The sequence below is a fragment of the Tupaia chinensis genome, unplaced genomic scaffold (genome assembly GCF_000334495.1).
Source record: "Tupaia chinensis unplaced genomic scaffold, TupChi_1.0 Scaffold000001_1, whole genome shotgun sequence".
Lineage (NCBI taxonomy): Eukaryota > Metazoa > Chordata > Mammalia > Scandentia > Tupaiidae > Tupaia > Tupaia belangeri.
In genome coordinates this window covers 6,230,707-6,251,630 of record NW_006159427.1, presented here as the reverse complement: position 1 = coordinate 6,251,630, position 20,924 = coordinate 6,230,707, and the positions used below count along the sequence as shown (strand labels likewise).

Here is a 20,924-nt window from a genome sequence, read left to right as displayed (position 1 = left end):
ACCTTTTCCTGCACTTTCTAACAGGACTGTCTTGTGCTTACCTTCTCTCTCTAGCTCCTGAGGATCTTTAGAGCCTTGACCAATACTTCATTCACAGCTCCATTTGTTGGCATGCAGCATATTTGAGCTTGAAAGCATACGGAGTGTTGGGTAACTTTCATTGTCTCAGTTCTTACTCAGAGACAAATAGATTTAGATAAGAGGTTTAAGATATCCCTTGTTATCTAAATTCTCATTACTTTCCTTGTGAATCTCCAGTACTAAAAACATTTGGATTTCATCACATCCTTCACTGTTGGAATTCTGGGAACTGAATATATGAGGGAATTTCAAAAAGTTCACAGAAAAATGGAATTACAGTACAAGTGTAGGGGCCAGCAGGTGACATAATCTTTAAGATGCTCACTCCCATATGGTTGACTGTGGTTCAAGTCCTAGACCTGGAGGCTTGGAAATCAGACTGGGCATATTCCCAAAATCCTGAGAGAATGGAGGAAAGGGAATTGCAGCATGGCTGTTCCTCGTGTGTGTGTGTGTGTGTGGGTGACTTCTCACATTTTCTCTCTGTTTCTCTCTCTCTCTTTCTAACGAGAACACACATCCTATGGCAAAAACATAAAAAAAGGAAAAGTTTATTTTAGAGCAAAAGAATTTGAAATCTAGGGCCAGCTGGTGGTATGGTGGTTAAGGTGACTAGATCCTACATGGATTGCTATACAGTTTGAATCCCCTACCTGGCAGCTTGAGAGACATGCTTGACGTGTGTGCACATGTACCCAAAATCCCTAGAGGAGAATTGGAGGACAAGGGATTGTGGTGTGGCCACCCATCTAGGGGGGCGGTGGTTCTCACTCCCCCACCCCTTCTCATGGAGACTGTATGCAACTCGAGCCAGGTTGCTCTTTAACTGTATTCTTATTTCCAGTTGGCACTGTTCTCTCTGTCCAGGCTTCGGTTAGGGTCACCAGATGTGTTAGTGTGAGAGAAGGAACTGCTGTTGTCACTAGAATGTCAGACTATGATGGCATATGAATTAGTGTTTCATAATGCCGATAAAGCTCAGAAAACTCAAGTTTGTGAGCTTTTGCTAACAGAAGAAATATTTTTGTTTAATTTAAACTTAATATGGCTTATTCTCACAAAATATAGGTGGTACTTGGGTAAATGAACAGTTTCTATAGGTAAAAGACTAGAGAGGCTTTGTTTCTGAGTATGGTATTGCATTTAGTTGGAATGGAGAGCTGAGCTGTTGTTTTGAGGCTGAACCATTAGATTTGAAGTGGCATTTTAATTCTAAAGAAAAATGTAAAGGAGAATGTCCCTTTTTATCGAGTGCCTACTCTCTGGGGCTACCTGAAGTCACGTGCGTTGTTCTATTCCGTCCTTACAGGACTTATCTAACACAATGTCTTTCTTTTTTCTTTCTTTTCTTTCTTTCCTTTCTTTTCTTTTCTTTTCTTTCTTTCTTTCTTTCTTTCTTTATTTTATTTTATTTTATTTTTAAAATTTGTTAGAAGGTATATATGCTTGCTAGAGAGATGTTACGGAGTGAGGAGTGAGAAAGCACCCCCATGGAGAGGTTATGCCACAGTTCCTTCTCTTCCATCTTTCTCTCTTTTCGGGATTTTGGGCATGCACACACACATGCCTAGGTTGTTTTTCAAGCCACCAGGTTGGGGCTTGCACCATGCTGTAAGCCATGTGGAATCTCGCTGCCTTCAGTACGGTGCCACGGACTGGCCCCACAATTTTTTTTTTAAATTAACATTTTCTTTTGAGATAATTGCAGATTCTTCCGTTATTGTTAGAAATAATGCAGAGAAGGGCCAACAGGTGGTATGGTGGTTAAAGTGCTAGACTCCCACATGGCCAAACACAGTCTAGGTCCTGGACCTGGTGGCTTGAAAATTACACTGACCGTAGATGCATGTGTGTCCACAATCTCAGGAGGAGAATGGAGGAGAGTGTATTGGAGTGTGGCCATCCCTCCTGGGAGGTAATCTCTCACTTTCCCTCTCACTGTTTCTCTCTGGCGAGTACACATAACCTGTAGCGAAAACCTAAAAGGAAAAAAAAATACAGAGTAACCTAGTACCATCACCCACTTTTGTCCAAAGTTAGCATCTTGCATAACTATAATACAGTATCATGACTAGAAAATTAATGTTGATAAGATCCATTAACCTTATTCAGATTTTAACATTTTTATATGCATTTGTGTATGTGTGTATTTACTCCTGTGAAACTTTACCACTTGTGTAAGTTAACCTTTTTTATTTTTTTTAGATTTTTTTCTTTCTTTTTTTTTTTCTTTTTTGAGAGATTTTTGCTATAGGGTGTGTACACTTGCCAGAGAGACAAAGAGACAGAAAGCAAGAAATCACCCGCCGGGGGAGGGGGCCACGTTGCAGTCCTTTCTTCTCCATTCTGCTCTAGGGATTTGGGGCACACACGCACATGCACCTGGTGTGAGTTTTAAGCCACCGGGTCCGAGACTCGAACCATGGTCAACTATGTGAGAGTCCAGCAACGTAACCATTATACCATTTGCTAGTCCCAAAGTTTTTTCTTTAAAACACACACACACAGTCATCTAAACTGAGTCTTCACACTGCAGTTCCACCTCCTTCAGCCAACCCCAAATCATGGGCACCTAATATGTTCAGGAAGGCTCTGTATATGAACCCGGAACCTTCCCAAGCGGGTCACCCTAGTTGAGTGTCAGTTACTGCTGCACCACCGTCTGGCCTCACGGCTGCCACTCCATTGTAAGCACTAGAGGGGAACAAAGTTCCCATAAGTGTTGTGAAATGCTCTCAGTATAGCCTGGGGTTTGATCTAGGTCTGTTCGATTCGGATGTCTGCTTTTTCGGTAATAACATTAATAACAGTAATAAATAGTAATAACAAGGGCCACAACTTATTGAGGTAAGTACAAAACATTGAGTACTTACCAGGCGACCGGGACTGTTCTAATGTAGTGACTCATTTCATCCTCCCTGCAGCTGTACCATGCAGCTTATATCACAGTTGGATTAGTACCCTTAATTAAACTCTAAGTCATATGGCCAAGGATAGGCACTGTTTTTACAGCGCTGACATCAGTAACAAGAAGATGAAATTCAACCCTCTTTTCACATCCGAACCTCTGAACTTCAGTGCTGATATGGCAATTGTTGATGACTTTTTACTTACATATAAAATGAGACCTGCATTATTATAGGTTTAGACAACTTCAGAATAGCTCTCATAAATTATAAATAAGAGCTGGTTTAGGCAGAATGCCACTTTTTTTAGGAGAATCAATGTAAGCCTTCAAAAATAATTAAGACTATAATGGGAACTTTATTTATTTTTGGAATATCTTAGCTTTTTTTTTGGGCCAAATACAGGTCCAAACGTTTGAATTTAATCAAATCTCTCAAGCTGTTGATCTGAGTTTCAGAGTGATACTAATATATTTGGTTGTGAATTATCCCTGATGAGCAGACAGTTATAATGCTTTAGGAAGATAATAGATCTGTGAATCAGCAGCCCATAATTTACTCTTCTCTGCTAGTTAAATTCCTTGTAAAGCTGTCCCTGCGGTGAACAACAGCACTTACTCAAACCCCAAATACCCGCAGTCCCATGTGTTGTGGGTCTCAGGAGGTCTTGGTGTTTTTGTCGATAGCAGACAGAAATAAAAGGGATTTTGTCCTTTTTACCTCACATACTCCCACTGGAAAGTGAAACGTGTGCTGTGAGTCGATATGGCCTTCTGCCAGGTTAGCTCCCTAAGGAGTCTCGGGTCAGCACATTGCAACATTCTTGGACAGGAGTCTGCCGGCCCGACGGGGTGGGCGGCCGACACAGTGCGCTACCGTGGAATGGCTACTGTCTGCCCCTCGCAGCTCCTAGGGAGGCATCCTGGGGGAACCTGCATCTGTCACTTCAGCTCCTCGCAGGGCATTAGACCAATGGCACATACCCCTGTTTAAACTCAGCTCTCCTTGGGTGGGTGGGTGGGTGTTTGCTTTTAATGGTTGACGGCATCAGTAAGCCACGTCTGGTTGCCTAGTCCTACTCTGTAGGACATTCGTTTGGATGTTAGATCCTGCTAATATTTTTGAAGCTATGTATTACTAGGAGCTATTGAAAAATGACAAACCCTTCCTAATGGCGCACACTATCAATTTTCTGCTCTTCGAAGGAAGTTTTTCCTATTCATGACTCATTTCACTTTTTGGCTAGCATGGAAGGAGATGTAATAACGATTAAGGGAAAGAATGTATGCATTTTCATCTTTCTTTCTGAAAACCCGTCCGCATTTTCTGTCTCAGGTTATGTCAACTTGGATGACTGTAGAATGTTGACAACTGGGAAAGGTAAAGCTTAGTCTGTGGAGGCAAATGCTTCTTTGGAACTTAAAAATGAAAAAGGTTCCATTGCTCTTTGGAGAAGTGTTTTGCTTGATGGCCCAGAATACAAATCCAGTAAAAACGACGACGTGTTCCAGCCGTCATTAACGCACACCTTAAGCGAAATTAATGAGGTCACTCTAAGATGACGCCGTGTGTTTTATTTTCATTTTATAGGTCTGTACGAGCTGTTGGCTGCGCTGCCAGCCCAGCTGCAGCCACATGTGGACAGCCAGGAAGACCTGACCTTCCTCTGGGATGTGTTTGGTGAAAAAAGCCTGCATTCACTGGTAAAGGTAAACCATGCTGATGTCAGATTCTCTTTGCCGAAAAACATATGGAAAAATATTGGGAGTACCATCTAGTAAACCAGAGACCAAGTTGTTGCTCTCTGCAAACAAAACACCCTTGTTCCATCTCGCTGACGGGCATGGAAGTTGTTAAAGTTCTACCAAAAATACATAGATGATTTCACTTAATGGTGGTGATCTGGACGCCGGCACTAATGGAGCAAACATGTGGTTGCCCTTGTTTAGCAAAAGAGTATGAAATAGTAGCAGGAAGGTTTAGACTCCTTTATGGTCCACATTCATGAGCTAGAATGTAACTTAAATAAATAAATCTTCATAGCAAAAATGAGAAGGAATCTATTTTCTGAGGTCAAGAATGGCAGCAGTTCAGTAGCCACATTAATTTAAAATAATTTCCTTTAACAAAGTCAACTGAAATCCTAGTAAGCTGTTTCTTTTATTGGCACAACCCCACGGCGCTGGCATTTTGTATATAAACACACTCAGGCTAAAGACGAATGAAAACTGTGTTGGGAGACAGTTTAGTAATGCATCATGCCCTGGAAATGATCAGCCACCAGAAATCACATCTTGCCGTGCAGCAATGCTGGGAGAGATCAGAACTCTTAAAATAGTAAAATGAGACCAAGACACTTACTGGAAAATATGCCACGCTTGCTTCTGGAAATATGAATTGCATTTTTCTCTTCTTTAACTCAAGCTGAAAGAAACTTAGCGTCTTTACTGGAGTCTGGGTAGGAGGTGGAAATCTATGCCTCGGTAATATCCAGTCCCATACTGGATCCAGCTGTATTTATTTATGGGTGTCTGTCTTGATAGGAGGCTTTTAATTGAGGGATGGTATTGGAAATTAGCAATTTCTGAGTTGCATTGCTTCACAAAACAGAATTCTTGTTCTATGTACTGTTTTCTTGTCAAATTTACTGAAATTTGTGTGCCTCATGTAGTGATGATTTTGAAGAAGTAAACGTGTCGATGTGTACCATTTCCAGGATCAGCATTTGGTGTAATGGCTATGTAGCTTGACTCCTATGTTAGTCGACCATGGTTTGAGTCCTGGACCTGGTGGCTTAAACTCACGCTGGGTGTGTGCGCGTGCGTGCCCAAGATCCCGAGAGGAGAATGGAGGAGAAGGGATTGTGGCATGGCCATCCCCCTTGGGGGGTGATTTCTCGCTTTCTGTCTCTCTGTCTCTCTTTGTCTTTCTGATGAGCCCACGTGCCCTATAGCAAAAACCTCTCCAAAAAAAGAAAAAAACAAAAAGAAAGATATGTACTGTTTCCCTAGCAGTACATTAAAAGACTAGAATATTTTGTTCTTGTTTTTATTTTTTTATAATGGTGTAACTACCAAAGTGTCTTTGTCCCCTGAATGATTTTAGGGAGTTTGGTTGCCTCCTTGGGGTTTGTTAGGAATGGTGTTGGGATTATAGTTGATGATATTTATGACTTGATGAGGTAATCATAAAAATATTTCTGTGTTAAATATACAGAAGCTGACTAGCTATGGATGTATTTAAATTGATTTTTTAAAAAAATTATTTGCTAAGGGTGCTCTTGCCCTCCAGAAAGCGACAGAGAAGGAAAGCAGGAAAGTACCCTCAGTCACAATCCCTTCTCCTCTGTTTTCTTTTTCAAGGTTTTGGGCAGGCACACACATGTACGTGGCTTGTTTTTCAACCTGCCAAGTCCAGGACTCTAACTGCATGATTGGCTGTGTGGGATCCAGCTGCCCTCACCACCCCACCACCGACTAGCCCAATTTGATTTTTTGAAATGCGAAATGAAATGCCTTTGAAGTGGTATCATCACTCCATCATGTAATAGACATGGACCAAACAATGGGTGTATACTTGCTTGTATATATTCATAACATGGCTACGGCGTTGGTTTCCTCACCTATAAAAATGGAAGTTGTAACTCCTGTTGACAAGGTTGTTTGTGAATTTCAAATAAAATAGGGAAGGTGTAAGTTCTTTGTAAGTTCCGTAGGTTAGGGAAATTTAAGTGGGCATTATTAAGCATGGGGGAAAAGTTAATTGTCTTAATATGTGAAGGACCAAAAACAACTACAGAGATGGTTGTTATTTCTATTTAGAAAAAAAAGCAACTAATGTATAAAATAAGTTTTTAGTTACACTAGCTATTGTGTTTAAAGCACAGGCTGCTTTTTGAAGTATCGGTGAGTAGTAGGTGCTTAGGAAGGGTGCTGGAGGGTATTCATGTCTGGTGTCATAAAACAGTGAAGCCAATACATTGGCATTGCTAGTGTTTAGATAGCACAGTCACACGTGTACCATGAAATGTTTTTCAGAAATTTTCTCAATTTCTTAATAGTTTCCTCCTCCCCCAGCTTTTATCAGATGCAGACTTCAGGTCTGTCCTTTGAGTGACCCAACCTATTAGTGTTCAAATACACAAAGTCTGAACTGCCTCCAGGAGGCGGGCTCCTGGGATTGTAGCTTAAAGCAGCTGGAGCAGACTGCTTAGCTGCAGTCCAAGGGCTTTTGGTGAGGGCTGGAGGAGAGAAGCCTTCAACTCTTGGACGTAAATCTTGGTGGAGCAAAAGGAATTTGCTTGAAAAGATTTGTTTTAGAGTGAATCAAAATGTGCTTTGGTTTTTGTGCTCTTTTGCCTGCAGTTTAAGCTGTATGTGCTTTAGAGCTGGGCAAACACCAAATTTGATTTTGTTCATCATTTTGTGTAAAAAAAAAAAAAGATGTAATAAAAAAAGAAATATAATAAGTTCCTCTTATTATTTATATTTTACATTAGATCAAGTCTATGTATTTAAAAGGGCAATCAAACTCCCTAAAATCATTCGGAGAATAAAGATACCTTGGCAATTACATTTTTCCCAGTTGTAAATCACCATACCGCTTTAACTTTTAAATACATAGACTTGGTCTAGTGTAAAATATACTTAAGAAGAGCCCTTTTGGCATCACGGTCTGTATGATAGGTCACTTTGCCACCTTGGGATATTGCGCCCCCCTCTGATGACAGTCCCATAGGGTGTGAACATGTCACTAGAAAGGAAACATGAGCCTGTAAGACATAAACTGAGAAGTTTTTTCTAAAAGAAGAATTTCTAGGGCCAGCAGGTGATGTGGAGGTTAAGGCTCAGGACTCCCACATGGCTCTCTTCCTGGTTTGAGTCCTGGACCCAACAGCCTGATAATCAACGCCAGGTACATGTGCGTGCATGCCCAAAATCTCGAGAGGAGATGAGATTGTGGTGTGGCCATTTTCCTTACAGGGTGATCTCTCTCTCTCTCTCTCTGTCTCTCTCTCTCTCTCTGTCTTTGTGGTGAGCACATAGACCCCATACCAAAAACTTAAATAAAATTATATATATTTATGAATATTAGTTAATATTTATATATACATTTTTAGAAGTAGCAGAAGGAAGAAGGTATTGATGAGTCCTGGTAAATGTGCACATGGGATGAAAATATCTATGGAGGATGGCGAGACACGGGCATTGGCACCCATACTGCAGTGGATATGCAAGAGCACTGGGCAGTGGATGGGCATATGCACAGGGTCAGGAAACTTAAATTTTGTGACTCTGCCTCATTTCTAGATTTATCCTTGCTCTTGTGTTTCTTTCTCTTGAGATCTTCTTACTTTAAATTTCTTTTTATTTAGTTTGGTTGAGTACATTTTTGTGATCTGCTTTAATTTATGTTTGAACAAGATACGGCCTAAAGACTTGCTTAAATATTACATTTCTTTAAATTGCAGTTCCATTTCCTAAAGGAATTTTTGTTCTTAACTCACAATCGTGTTGGATTTCTAGGAAAAGGATATCAAATTGCCAGTACCTTTAAAAATAGACGTGCATGCTTTCCTCTACTCTTAAATGTTAGTTTGTCGGGAAAGTCATGATGAACAGAAATGCATCATGATTTTCCCGACGACCCAGTAGTCCTGTATCTGTGTATGGAGGTGGAGGAAAAAATGGATTTTATCCATTTGGGGATTTTGAAGTATTACAACAAACACAACAAACACAAATTGACATTAATTTTTTTTTTTTTTGGAGAGGTTTTTGCTATAGGGTACGTGTGCTCTCCAGAAAGACAGAGAGAGACATAGAAATCACTCCCCGGGGGGTATGGTCATGCTGCAGTCCCTTCTCTTGGGATCTTGGGCATGCACGCACATGCACCCGGCTTGATTTTAAGCCACTGGGTCCGGGACTCGAACCGTGGTTGACTACATGGGAGTCCAGCGACATAGCCATTATGCTAACTGCTGGTCCCACAAAAAAATTTTTCCTCCACAAAAGAATTGTGATGCGTTATTTATATGATTTCAGCCTTAAAAGGGTAATGATAAGTACTCAGCTGGACCCTTTAAATATTGTTACAGGTTTAACTTTTTAAATCAACTGAGTAGTTGTTACTAATGCCAGTTACTCCAGAAGCACCAGGCGCACATGTCCTGCACAGTCCCTCTTTTGGGCATTCCCATTCTCTCAGAGGGCTTATAGATGAGGGGACAGGCAATTTCAACATTCTGTCCTAGGTCATGGTTAGAGCTTTTTATAAGACACCAAGTGCCTGACTCAACCCTGGCTGGAGGTGGAGGGACACAGGGCATCAAGCAGAAGGAATAATACATGGGAATACCTGGAGTCAGAGTGAGCATCGTCCCGGTAGGATGGGGGCTGGCAGATTCCTTCAGCTCGTATGTGAAGTAGGAAGGGTGTAGGCAGCACAGCGCAGTAAGGACCAGAAGACACACATGTTTGGCCTTGTGAGCCACATAACACCTGTGGACTTTATCGTAGACAGTGGGGGCCATTGCACTAGCAAGTTAAAAGCAGAGGAGTTGAAGATACCAGATTTTTCTTTTCGATACACTTTAGTATACGGTGGAGATTGGATGGCACATGAGATGTCCAGGTCAAAGGTGACCATGGCAAAGCACTGGGAGAGGGGAGAGCTGATATGCAGCCTGTCCTCACCATGTGTGTGAGGACACACAAGCTAACGACCGTATTCAAGCCCCTCCCGCCATCTTGATCCAGCTGCTAGGGTTTGCGCCAAGCCATTGGGAGTTGGGACAGGTTCCAGGGTACAGGTACCAGTTTGAACATACTTCATCTCCTCAGAGAAAATGAGAGGTGATTTGAGTTTTGTTTGTTTTGCTTGATATTGGGGGCTTATAGCCAATTAGTGCTGCCTAGCATAAAGCATGGGTCGTAAACTGAGGATCATTATGTTCTAGGTTGGAGGTAATAGATTTGGGGGTAGGGCTTCCTTGTGAAATATAGGACATCCAGTTAAATTTGAATTTCAGACGCACAAAGTATGAGCCATGAAATATTTGCTTTTTTATTTGTGAAATCTGGCAACTCCTTTTGGAAATCGTCCAGATAGAGTTGCTATTAAGATGGTAATATTTTGGTAACAGATTTATTGAGATACAGTTCACATACTGTATAATTAACTCACTTAAAGTATATAGTTCTGAGGCTATTAACATACAGTGTTACAGAACCATCCCTACAGTCATCTTTAGAAATTTTTATTACCTCAGAAAACTCGCATCCCTATCTGTCATCCCCCAATCTCTGCATCCTCCTCTTCATCTAAGTCTTAAGCTACTAATCTACTTTCTGTCTATTTGCCCATATTCTGGACAGCTCATTAGAAGTGGAGTCATATGATACATGGTTTTTGTGACTGGCTTCTATCATTTAGCTTAATGCTTTCCAGGTCCATCTGTGTCACAGCAGGTATTAATCCTTCCTTTTTATAACTGAGTAGCATCGTATAGACATACCACATTTTGTTTCTCTTCATCCATTGATGGGCATCTGCATTGTTTCCACCTATTAGCTGCTAAGAATAATGCTGGTAAGAACATCCGTGTCTGTGTAGCCATGTATTTTCAGTTCTCTTGAGGATATATTTAGGTGTGCAATTGCTAGATTAAATGGTAACTCTCTGTTTTGATGTTTTGAAGACCTGACAAGCTGTTTTCCAAAGCGGTTGTACCATTCTATATTCCCACCAGTAGCATAGGAGGATTCTCACTTCTCTACATCCTCATTAACATCGTTTTTATGTGACATTTTGTTGTTTTTAAAATTTGCCAGAGAGAGCTCATGTCCACCTGAGAGAGACAGAGAAGGGGAAAGAGCACCCCCTCCATGTGGCGTGGTCATGCTGTGGTCCCTTTTCCTCCATCTCTTCCTTCTTTCAGGCGTTCGGTCATGCATGTGCACACGCCTGGAATGTTCTTTAAGCCACCAGGTCCAGGACTCAGCCATGCAGTGGACCATGTGGGATCCAGCCACCTTAGCCACTCTGCTTTGGGCTGGCCCCTTAGCTGACTCTAATTCTAGCCATCCTAGCCGGAATGAAGTAATACCTCACTGTGATTTTGATTTGCATTTTCCAGATGACTAAATAGTATTTGCCATCTTTCCATGTATTTATTCGCTATTTGTATATATTCTTTGGAGAAATCTTTTAATTGGATTCTTTTTCCACTTGTCCTCCCACTGGATCCCTTTTGATTAATAGACTTTCCTCCTTTATAGAGGTTTCATATTTAGAGAAAAACTGAGCAGATGGGCCGGTCCCCGTGTCACCACCCCACCCTCCACCCTGGTTTTCTTATTAACCTCTTGCATTACTGTGGTACATTTATCAATTAATGAACCAATACTGATGCATTATTATTAACTGAAGTCTGACTTGTTATGATTCGCTGTTTGCTTTGAGCAATCTGTAGGTTTTGGAAGATTGTGAACGTCCTGTGTCTAGCAGTACAGTATGGCAGGGAACAGCTCCATCTCCCCTGCCTCAGCTTTCCCCGGGCCCCACCTCGGGAACTACAGTTTATTGTCTCACTAGTTTTGCCTTTTCCAGGATGTTGTGTAGGTTAGAACCGTACACTATGTAGCCTTTTCCTTTTGGGTTCTTTTACTTAGCAATATGCATTTAAGGCTCTGTAAAGTCATCCTAGGGCTTGATTGCTCATTTCGTTGTATCACTGAATAGACTTTCATTACGTGTATGTGCCACAGTTTCTTTCTCCGTTAACTTATTGAAGGATGTGATCTTTGCTTTCAGCGTTGGGCATTTATACATAAAACTTATGTAACATTTGTGTGGATTTTTGCATGTAAGTTTTCAATGCACTTGGGTAAATACCAAGGAGCAAGATTGCTGGATCAAGGTAAGATAATGATTTGATTTACTTATTTTTTCCCTCCCTTGGGTACATTTGCTTGCCAGAGAGAGGCAATGAGAGGGAAAGTGAGAAATCACCCCCTGAGGGGATAACCATGCTGCAATCCCTGGCCCACCATTCTTTTCCTGGGATTTTGGGCATGCACGCACATACACCTGGAGTGATTTTCAAGCTACCAGGTCCAGGACTTGAACCATGATTGGCCATGTGAGAGAGTCCTGTGCCTTAGCCATTATGCAGCCTGCTGGCCCTATGATTAAACTTTCTAAAAAACTGCCAAGTTGTCTTCGGAAGCAACCATGCCATTTTGCATTCCCACCAGCAGTGAATGAGAGTTTCTTTTGCTCTGCATCCTCATCAGCATTGCTTATGATCTAATTTTTGGACTTTAGCTATTTCTTTTTTTTTTTTTTTTTTCTTCTTCTTTCTTTTAAAGTTTATTTCTTCCATGAGAGAGAGAGACAAAGACAGACACTCCCAACAGGGTCTTCCTACTGTGATCCATTCCCTGCCTCAGCCAGCTCAGATCAAGGGCATGTGCACCTAGCATTTACAGATGTGGGTTCAGGATTGCAGAACACTGTATTAACCACAGCTCACTGGCCCAGATTATAACCATTCTAGTACATGTATAGTTGTATTTCATTATTATGTCAATTCGAATTTCCTTACAACATGGTCTTCTTTTTTTTCAATAATTCTTTTCTTTTTAAAATTTATTTATTTATTTCCTTTTTAAAAAATTTGACCGGAGAGGGACAGAGTGAGAGAGAGGGGGGAGAAAGTGAGAAAGCAAGCCGCCAGGTCCAGGACTTGAACCTTGGTTGACCATGTGGGAGTCCAGCATCCTTAACCACCACACCATCTGCCAGCCCTGAAAACATGGTCTTAAGCATCTTTTTGTATGCATTTTTGTCCTCTATATATCCTTTTTGTTGAAGTGTCTATTTAGATATTTTACCTTCCTCCTCCCCCCTTTTTTTTTAAAGAGAGATTTTTTGCTACAGGGCATGTGTACTTTTCGAGAGAGAAAGAGAGTGAGAAATCATCCTCCCCACCAGGGGGAATGACCACACCACAGTCCCTTCTCCTCCATCCTCCTCTCAGGATTTTGGGCATACATGTACTTGTGCCTTGTGTGAGTTTTGAGCTGCTGGGTCTGGGACTTGAACCACGGTCAGCGTAACCATTATGCTATCTGCTAGTCCCTTTTTATGCATTATTGAATGGAACTGTTTTGTCACTTATCGCTGAGTTTTAATAATTCTTTGTATTTTTTAGAGACAAGTCTTTATCAGATATGTATTTGCAAACTTTCTGACTTTGGTTTGTGTTTTTATTCTCTCAATGATGTCTTTCACCAAGCAGAAATTTCTAATTTTAAGGAAATGTAACATTGATTTTTTTTTTCCTTTTGTGAATTGTGGTTTTGGAGACATCAGTCTATGTATCTCATTGGCAAATCCAAGGTCACTTAGATTTTCTCCTTTATCTCCTAGAAGTTTGCATTTATGTTTTGATCAGTTGTCCGATTTGAGATTTTTACAGTGAAAGATAAAAATTCTGTGTCTAGCTTTAATTAATGTAAGACATCACAATGATAGGCTAAAAAAGAATCACAGATCATAGTAGATTCAGAAAATAAGAAAATTAGGAAGCCTTAGCGCCCTAAGCAAAATGAGGAAAGAACTTCTTCAACCTGATAAGAAACATACATAAGACATCTATAGCTCATATCATGCTTCATGGTAAGAAGAGTCTTTACTCCTAAGGTTAGAAACAGACAAGGATGACCTCTCTTACTCTTGCCATTCAACACTGTACAGGAATTCCTAATTAATGCTATAAGATAAGAAAGATATTAAAAGTATACGAATTGAGAAGGAAGAAAAAAATTGTTTGTTTATAGATGATGGAAATTTGTATGTAGAAAACCCCAAAGAATCAATAAATAAAAATTTCCAGTACTAATAAATGATGACAGCAAGAATGCAGGATATAAACTTAATATATGAAAGTTTATTGCTTTCCTATATACCAGCAATGAACAACTGAACTTGGAAATTAAAAAATACAGTATATTTCAATGCTATCACACTAAAAATAATGAAAAATGTAGATTTAAATCTAACAAAATATGAACAGAATCTAAATAAGGGAATTATGAATGTGATTAAAGAAATCAAGGAAGATCTTGATAGAGAAGTAATTGCATGTTCATGGATAGGGACATACAATATTGTTAATATGTTCATTCTTCCCAAGTTGATCTGTAGACTACATAATCCCAATCAAAATCCTAGCAGGTATTTTATGGATATGACAGATTGATTTAAATTTTATACGGTGAAGCAAAAGATCCAAAATAGCCAATGTAATGCTAAAGAAGAACAAAATCAGAGGACTGACACTACCCTACTTCAAGACTTACTATAAAGTTGTGGTAATCAAGACAGCATTTTTATTTTTTATTTATTTTATTTTATTTTTTTTAGAGATTTTTGCTTTAGGGTCCATGTGCTTGCTGGAAAGACTGGACACACAGAAAGTGAGAAGTCATCCCCAGGGTTGATGGCCATGCCACAATTCCTTCTCCATTTTCCTCTTGGGATTTTGGGCACACACACACACACACACACACACACGCATGCACACACATGTGTGCGTGCATACACATCGTGAGTTTTAACCTGCTGGGTCTGGAACTCGAACTGTAGTCGACTACATGGGAGTCTAGTGAGGTAACCATTTCACCATCTGCTAGTCCCAAGACAGCATGATATTGATAAAAAAAAATTTAAAAACCACTGGAAAATAGAACCTAGACATATACCTTGTCAAACAAAATGCACTGGTCCTTGGCAGGGAACAAAAGAATTCAATGGAAAATGGATTGTCTTTCTGACAGTTGATGTTAGAACAGAGTTCATAGCCTCTTCACCAGGAATTTTTTTTTTTTTTGGAGAGGTTTTTTTCACTATAGGGCACGTACGCTCGCCAGACAGAGAGAGACAGAGAGACAGAAAGTGAGAAATCACCCCCAGAGGGGATGGTCACGCCGCAATCCCTTCTCCTCCATTCTCCTCTCGGGATCTTGGGCACGCACGCACACGCACCTGGCGTGAGTTCTAAGCCACCGGGTCCGGGACGCGAACCGCGGTCGACTATGTGGGAGTCCAGTGACATAGCCATTACGCTAACTGCTGGTTCCCAGGAATGTTCTATCCCAAGAAAATACAATCTTCATAAGAAGCAGTTCTTCATCGTTTAAAGCTTGAGCATGAGATTATAGCAATTCAGTCACTTCTTCAAGCTCCACTTTTCAATTTAGTTCTCTTTGTACTACATTTAGTTACTTCCACCAGTGAAGTCTTGTACCTCTCAAAGTCATCTATGAGAGTTAGAATCCAATTCTCCAAACTCCTGTTAATGTTAATATTTGACTTCTTCCCATGAATATTTTTTTAAGAGATATTTTTGCTCTAGGGTGCGTGTGCTTACCGGAGAAACAGAGAGACAGAAAGCGAGAAATCACCCACTGGGAGGATGGCTGGGCCGTAATCCTTTCTCCTTTGTTCTCTCAGGATCTTGGTCACACATGCCTAGGTGTCTCACGTGAATTTTAAGTCACTGGGTCCAGGATTCAAACTGTGGTCAACTATGTGGAAGTCTAGCAATGTAACCATTATGCCATCTGCTGGTCCCCAATCATGAATGTTTTTAATGATTATTTGTTTATTTAAAAGTTTTAACTTAATTACATATTGGTATGTCTCTAGTGCACAATGTTTTTTCAACATATTCTTTCTTTTTTTAAAAAATTTTATTTAATTTTATTTATTCATTCATTTTTAAACTTGACCAGAGAGAGACACAGAGAGAAAGAGGGAAAGTGAGAAAGCAAGCCACCAGGTCCAGGATTTGAACCATGGTTGGCCATGTGGGAGTGTCCAGCGCCTTAACCATCATGCCACCTGCTGGTCCCCTTCAGCACATTCTTTCAATACCTGACATTCAAGTCAAGATAAATTATATTTTAAAAATAATAAAATGTTTAAGACTTAAGAGGTTCTTGATTAACAGGCTACAGTATAGATGCATTAACAGGCATGGCATCAATACTAATCACCTTGTACCTCTCCATCAGTGCTCTTGGGCAGCCAGAAGCAATGAGTAGTAATTTTGAAGATTACAATTTTTTTTTTCTGAGCAGTCTTAACAGTGGAATATTAAAATATTCAGTAAACGAGTCTGTAAACAGATGTGTTGACATCCAGGCTTTGTTGTTTCTTATATAGAACACAAGCAGATTAGATTTAGCATAATTCTTAAGGGTCCTGGAATATTTGGAATCATAAATTAGCATTGGCTTTAAATTCAAGTTACCAGCTATATTAGCCACCAACAAGAGAGCCAGCTCTTTGAGGCCGGGCATTGACTTTTCCTCTGAAGCTGTGAGAGTTGTAAATGGAATCTTCCAGTAGAAGGCTGTTTCATCTGTACTGACAATCTGTAGTTGACTTTGATATAATCTTAGATAAGTCTTTTGGATAACTTGTTATAACTTCTATATTAGGACTTACTGCTTCATCTTCTACTTTTATGTTATGGAGATAACTTCTTTCTTTAAACTTCATGAACCAATCTCTGCTAGCTTTAGACTTACCCTGTGCAGCTTTCTCATCTCTTCTATCCTGTATAGAATTACAGAGAGAGCTTAGTTCTAGAGTAGGCTTCCATGTAATGGAATGTTGTGGCTGGTTTGATGTTCTGTCAAGATCACTAAAACATTCCCATTTTCATCAGTAGGGCTGTTTTGTTTTCTATCAAGTTCATTGTCTTGCATGGCTATGGTTCATAGCACCCCCAAAACAACTACAAGAGTAACATCAAAGACCAGTGATCACAAATCACCGTAACAGATATAATAATTATGAAAAGTTTGAAATATTGTAAGAATTACCAAAATGTTATACAGAACAAAGTGGGCACATGCTGTTGGAAAAATGGTGCTGATAATCTTACCACAGAGCTTTAATTTGTGAACATTTGGTATCTCCAAAGTATACTAAAACAGAGAAAATTTAATGAGGTATGCTTGTATTTTTAGTTCCCTATCATACATTTGAATTTATGTCATGTCTGAGTCTGGTTGTGGTGTTTGCTTTGTGTCTTTGGACTGTGATTTTCTTGCCTTTTATTCTGCCTTGTAACTTTTTGTTGAAAGCTAGACGTGATGTATTGGGTAATGGGAATGGAGGTAAGTAGGCTTTTAGCATGTGTTCCTGTTAATTTCGGCTGGGTCTAATGCTTGCTGTGGCTGTCAGTATCAAGTGTTTTAGTTTCCAACCCATTGTTTTTGAGTTTCCTTAAGAATTCTTTCTTAGAGTCTGTGTCTTATAGCTCTCTCAGTTATAATGTACTGTTACTTTATCGAGGCCCTTGCTGGTATTGGTGAGTCATTGGAAGAGGAAGTCTTAAAGACCTTATAATGAAATGTCAGTTTTCTAGTGAGCTGAATCCCTGGCTGTGATTGTCAAGCATTTTTTTTAGTCTCACACCTTCATGAGTTTCATTAGAAACAAAGTTTCAAGACATGTTTAAGAAGAAGAACTGATATTTTTTATTACAAAAGTTATTATTCTTCAATTTTAAGTAGTGAGCATATTAGTTAACTAATAGAATCAAATGTAAGGGATAACTTGAAAGTTATTTGACTATACTAATATTCATTTGCAAATTTTACATGCTTATGAATTTGGGTAGCATTGTAAAAGTGAAAATCTTCCTAGTTTTGAGTATAAACAAGCATTGAGAAGGTGCTTATAGAATAACCTGTGAACAAGGATATACTTCTGAAATGTTACGTCTCCAAACTGAAACTTTAGAAGATGGAAAAATAGTTTAAAGGTAATACTCAATTTTTTAATAACTCAAATGTTCTTAATAATCACCACCATGAGCTTTCCTTGGAAAGTACTTATTTCTAGGATAATTGGTATAGTCAGGCTTTTTTTTTTTTTAAGTTATTAAGCAGTAGTTTTATAAACTCTCTTCTGTTCAGGTACTTTAAGTTCTTCCTCTTTTCATCTAGAAGCAGTGAAAAGCTGCATACTGGAGAAAGGGGATATTTATGTAATAGTGAATCAGATCAAGGCTGAACGACTGTCTTGTAAGATACTTGTCAGTATAGGACCCTTTAGAAACAAATCGAACTGTTTTTGGGAGGGGAGAGGTGGTGTTAAGTTCAGAGAGTAAACCCACTGGGGCGCTTATGTTACTTGCCTCTGAAATACCATTTGCCTTGGGGTAGGAGGAAAAAGAAAAAGACAGCCAGACATTGCGAATGATCCATGGCCACCTGGCCTGCCAGCGTGGAGAATTGGGTATCAGCAGCTGGTAACACTCCTTGGCCAATCAAAGGTAATTGTCCAGCCAGCTCCGTTGGAGAAGCCAGACAAAGTTATTTCTTACGTTATAGTTTACATTTTTTCAGGCACAGAAACATGTAAAGTCTGCTGAAAATAGGAATTCCTAAGACTCTGAGTAAATTGTTGCCTTTGTAATTTATACTCTCAAAACAGTGGCCATATGTAACCCTGTTCAGAGACTGGCTAGGGAGAAGGGATGAGTGAATAGGAGCCAGGTTGGGGGCTGTGTCCTGTTGCATGGCCTGCCCTTATTTTCAGGACTAGTACCTTTTAGAAGTTATTGTGAGATGCTGTAGATGGTTATTCAGACACACTTAGCTTCAGAACACCCGCTGTGTTTGTATTTATTAAAAAATTAAAAATAGGAAGCTTTGTGTTCTGCATGAGCAAATGTGGGAATTCTTACCAAAAAATATCAGATTTAAGAGGAGTTCATTCATTAGAATGTGTGGAGTCAGGAAATTCGCAACTGTCTCATTTCCCTCATCAAGGCGATTTCTGTTATTCTCTAATACCAAAGAGTAGGACTCCAGTAGGGAAATACATTCTTTAGATAGATAGTACAGTCCTATGCCACATGAGGATGTTTTGGCAAACAGACCACATGTACAACAGTGGTCCCGTAATATTACAATGGAGATGAAAAAGCCCTATTACCTACTGGTGTCGTAGCTGTCTTCACCCCGTAGCACAGTGCGTGTTGCACATGTTTGTGGTGATGTTGGTGCAAACAAGTAGCGTTTGTACGAGCTCCTGGTGCTGCCAGTTGGATAAAAGTATAGCACGTATAATTAGGCCCAATGTAGAACACTTGATGATGGTAAGACATGCCTAGGTTACTGCTTTACCTGTTTACTATACACGCCTTGTTATTTTAGAGTGGACTCCTAATACTTAGAAAGTTTACTGTGAAAACAGTGTGGCCTCCATGTGCACAGTAGCCTCAAGCAGCTTGTGTTTCTCACGTGACCGGATCGTTTGCATCATTGTCTCTTGTGCTTCATTTAATCTTGTGTGGTTTTACTCATGATGGCCTTTCTAGTGGACTATATGAGGAGATAGAAGATATTGAAGATCCTGACCCTGAGTAGGCCTGGGCTAATTGCGTTTGTGTCTTGATTTTTAATAAAAAGCTTTAAAAAGTTGGAAAAGAGTTATTAATTAGAAAAAAAGCTTATAAAGAAAGCAAGCATTTTTGTACAGCTGTTCAGTGTGTTTGTATTTTATGCTGTTATTAAAAGGTCACAAAGTTAAAAAATGAAAAAGTTTATAAAGTAAGAAAGTCACAGTAAGTGGAGGTTACCTTATTATTGAAGAAATAAAACTGCGTTTTTATAAATTGAGTGCAGCCTAAGTGTACAGTGTTTATAAACCTACCGAGTGTGCACTGACGTGGGCTTCATGTTCATTTCCCACTCGTGCACTGACTCACCCAGAGCAACTTCTAGTCCTTTAAGCAACAGTTTTATACTATGATTTATACCTGTGTCAAGGTATGTTTAAATGCACACTTGGCATTGTGTACGGTTGCTTCAGTAGTAGGTGTAGTAATGTGTGGGGCAGGCACACAGCCTAGGAGCAGTGAGCCATGCCACAGCCTGGGTCTGGTGGCTGTCCCATCTAGGTTTGTGTAAGTGCAGTCTAGGATGTTTGCACTGACAGAATTGCATAGTGGTGTGTTTCTCAGCACACATTCCCATCATGAAATGACACATGCCTGGGTGCTGCTGGGCACTGACAGGTGCATCTCCCCTCTTGTGGCTATTGCCAAACTGCTCTCTCTGCTACGTGGTTTTACATTTACGTGTTTGGCGGGGGGTGGGGGAGCAGTTGACTTAGTGACATGTATGTTTACAGCTCCAGTGCCCTGCGTCATCTCCCTCTATCACTCCAATCTCTGGATTGTGCCGTTTTTGCCTTTGATTTCTGAGCAAATGGCAGTTTGTGTCCTATTGCCAGGAAGGTGTTAGGCAGTGTGGGCTTGACATTTCAGATTTGTTCTTGAAGGACATTCACCACGGAAGAGTGTGGCATCGCTGGTAGCAACGCATCGCCAACATTTGCTTTCAGTTAGAGTACAAAGATTTGAAGCGCCACAGTTCTTACCCTCTACAATGCTTTTGGGACCGTCCTTGTTTTATTTGACTTTATTTCAGTTATTTTAAAACTATACACTTGAGTTGTAGTGATTCCAGCGTCAGCTGTTTGAGTGCCATTTTCCACTGCACCCAGTATAGGAGATATACAGTATGTTTCTGATGGGAGTCGCCATGACAGTGACTGATTGCTTAGGAATGATCAGACAGGAAAGGCAAGTGGCTAGTTTCCCAGGAACACGGTGGCACGTGTTGTTGCTGGAATGTGTAGGGACATGGCCACACTTCTTTTGATTATCTAAAAAGGTGCATGGAAATACAAATTCTGTGGAAAGAAATAGGGGTGGAATGCCACATGCTAGATCTAAACACACTTTCGTGGCTGGCTTGGAGACCTGGTCACCGTATTCAACAACATTTCGAGAATAAGTGTCCCAAAACTCTAAAAAAGGAATTACATATAAAGTTACTG

General features: G+C 40.1%; 1 protein-coding gene across 1 annotated transcript in view; it reads left to right on the top strand.

Annotated features, from left to right (window-relative positions):
• The window catches only part of MPP7 (MAGUK p55 scaffold protein 7), a 217,424-nt gene that overhangs the window by 34,796 nt on the left and 161,704 nt on the right, over window positions 1–20,924 (top strand). Inside the window, exon 2 of the mRNA XM_027770169.1 lies at window positions 4,578–4,696. Coding sequence (XP_027625970.1) covers window positions 4,578–4,696 — 119 coding nt within the window. The remainder of the gene's footprint in view (window positions 1–4,577; window positions 4,697–20,924) is intronic.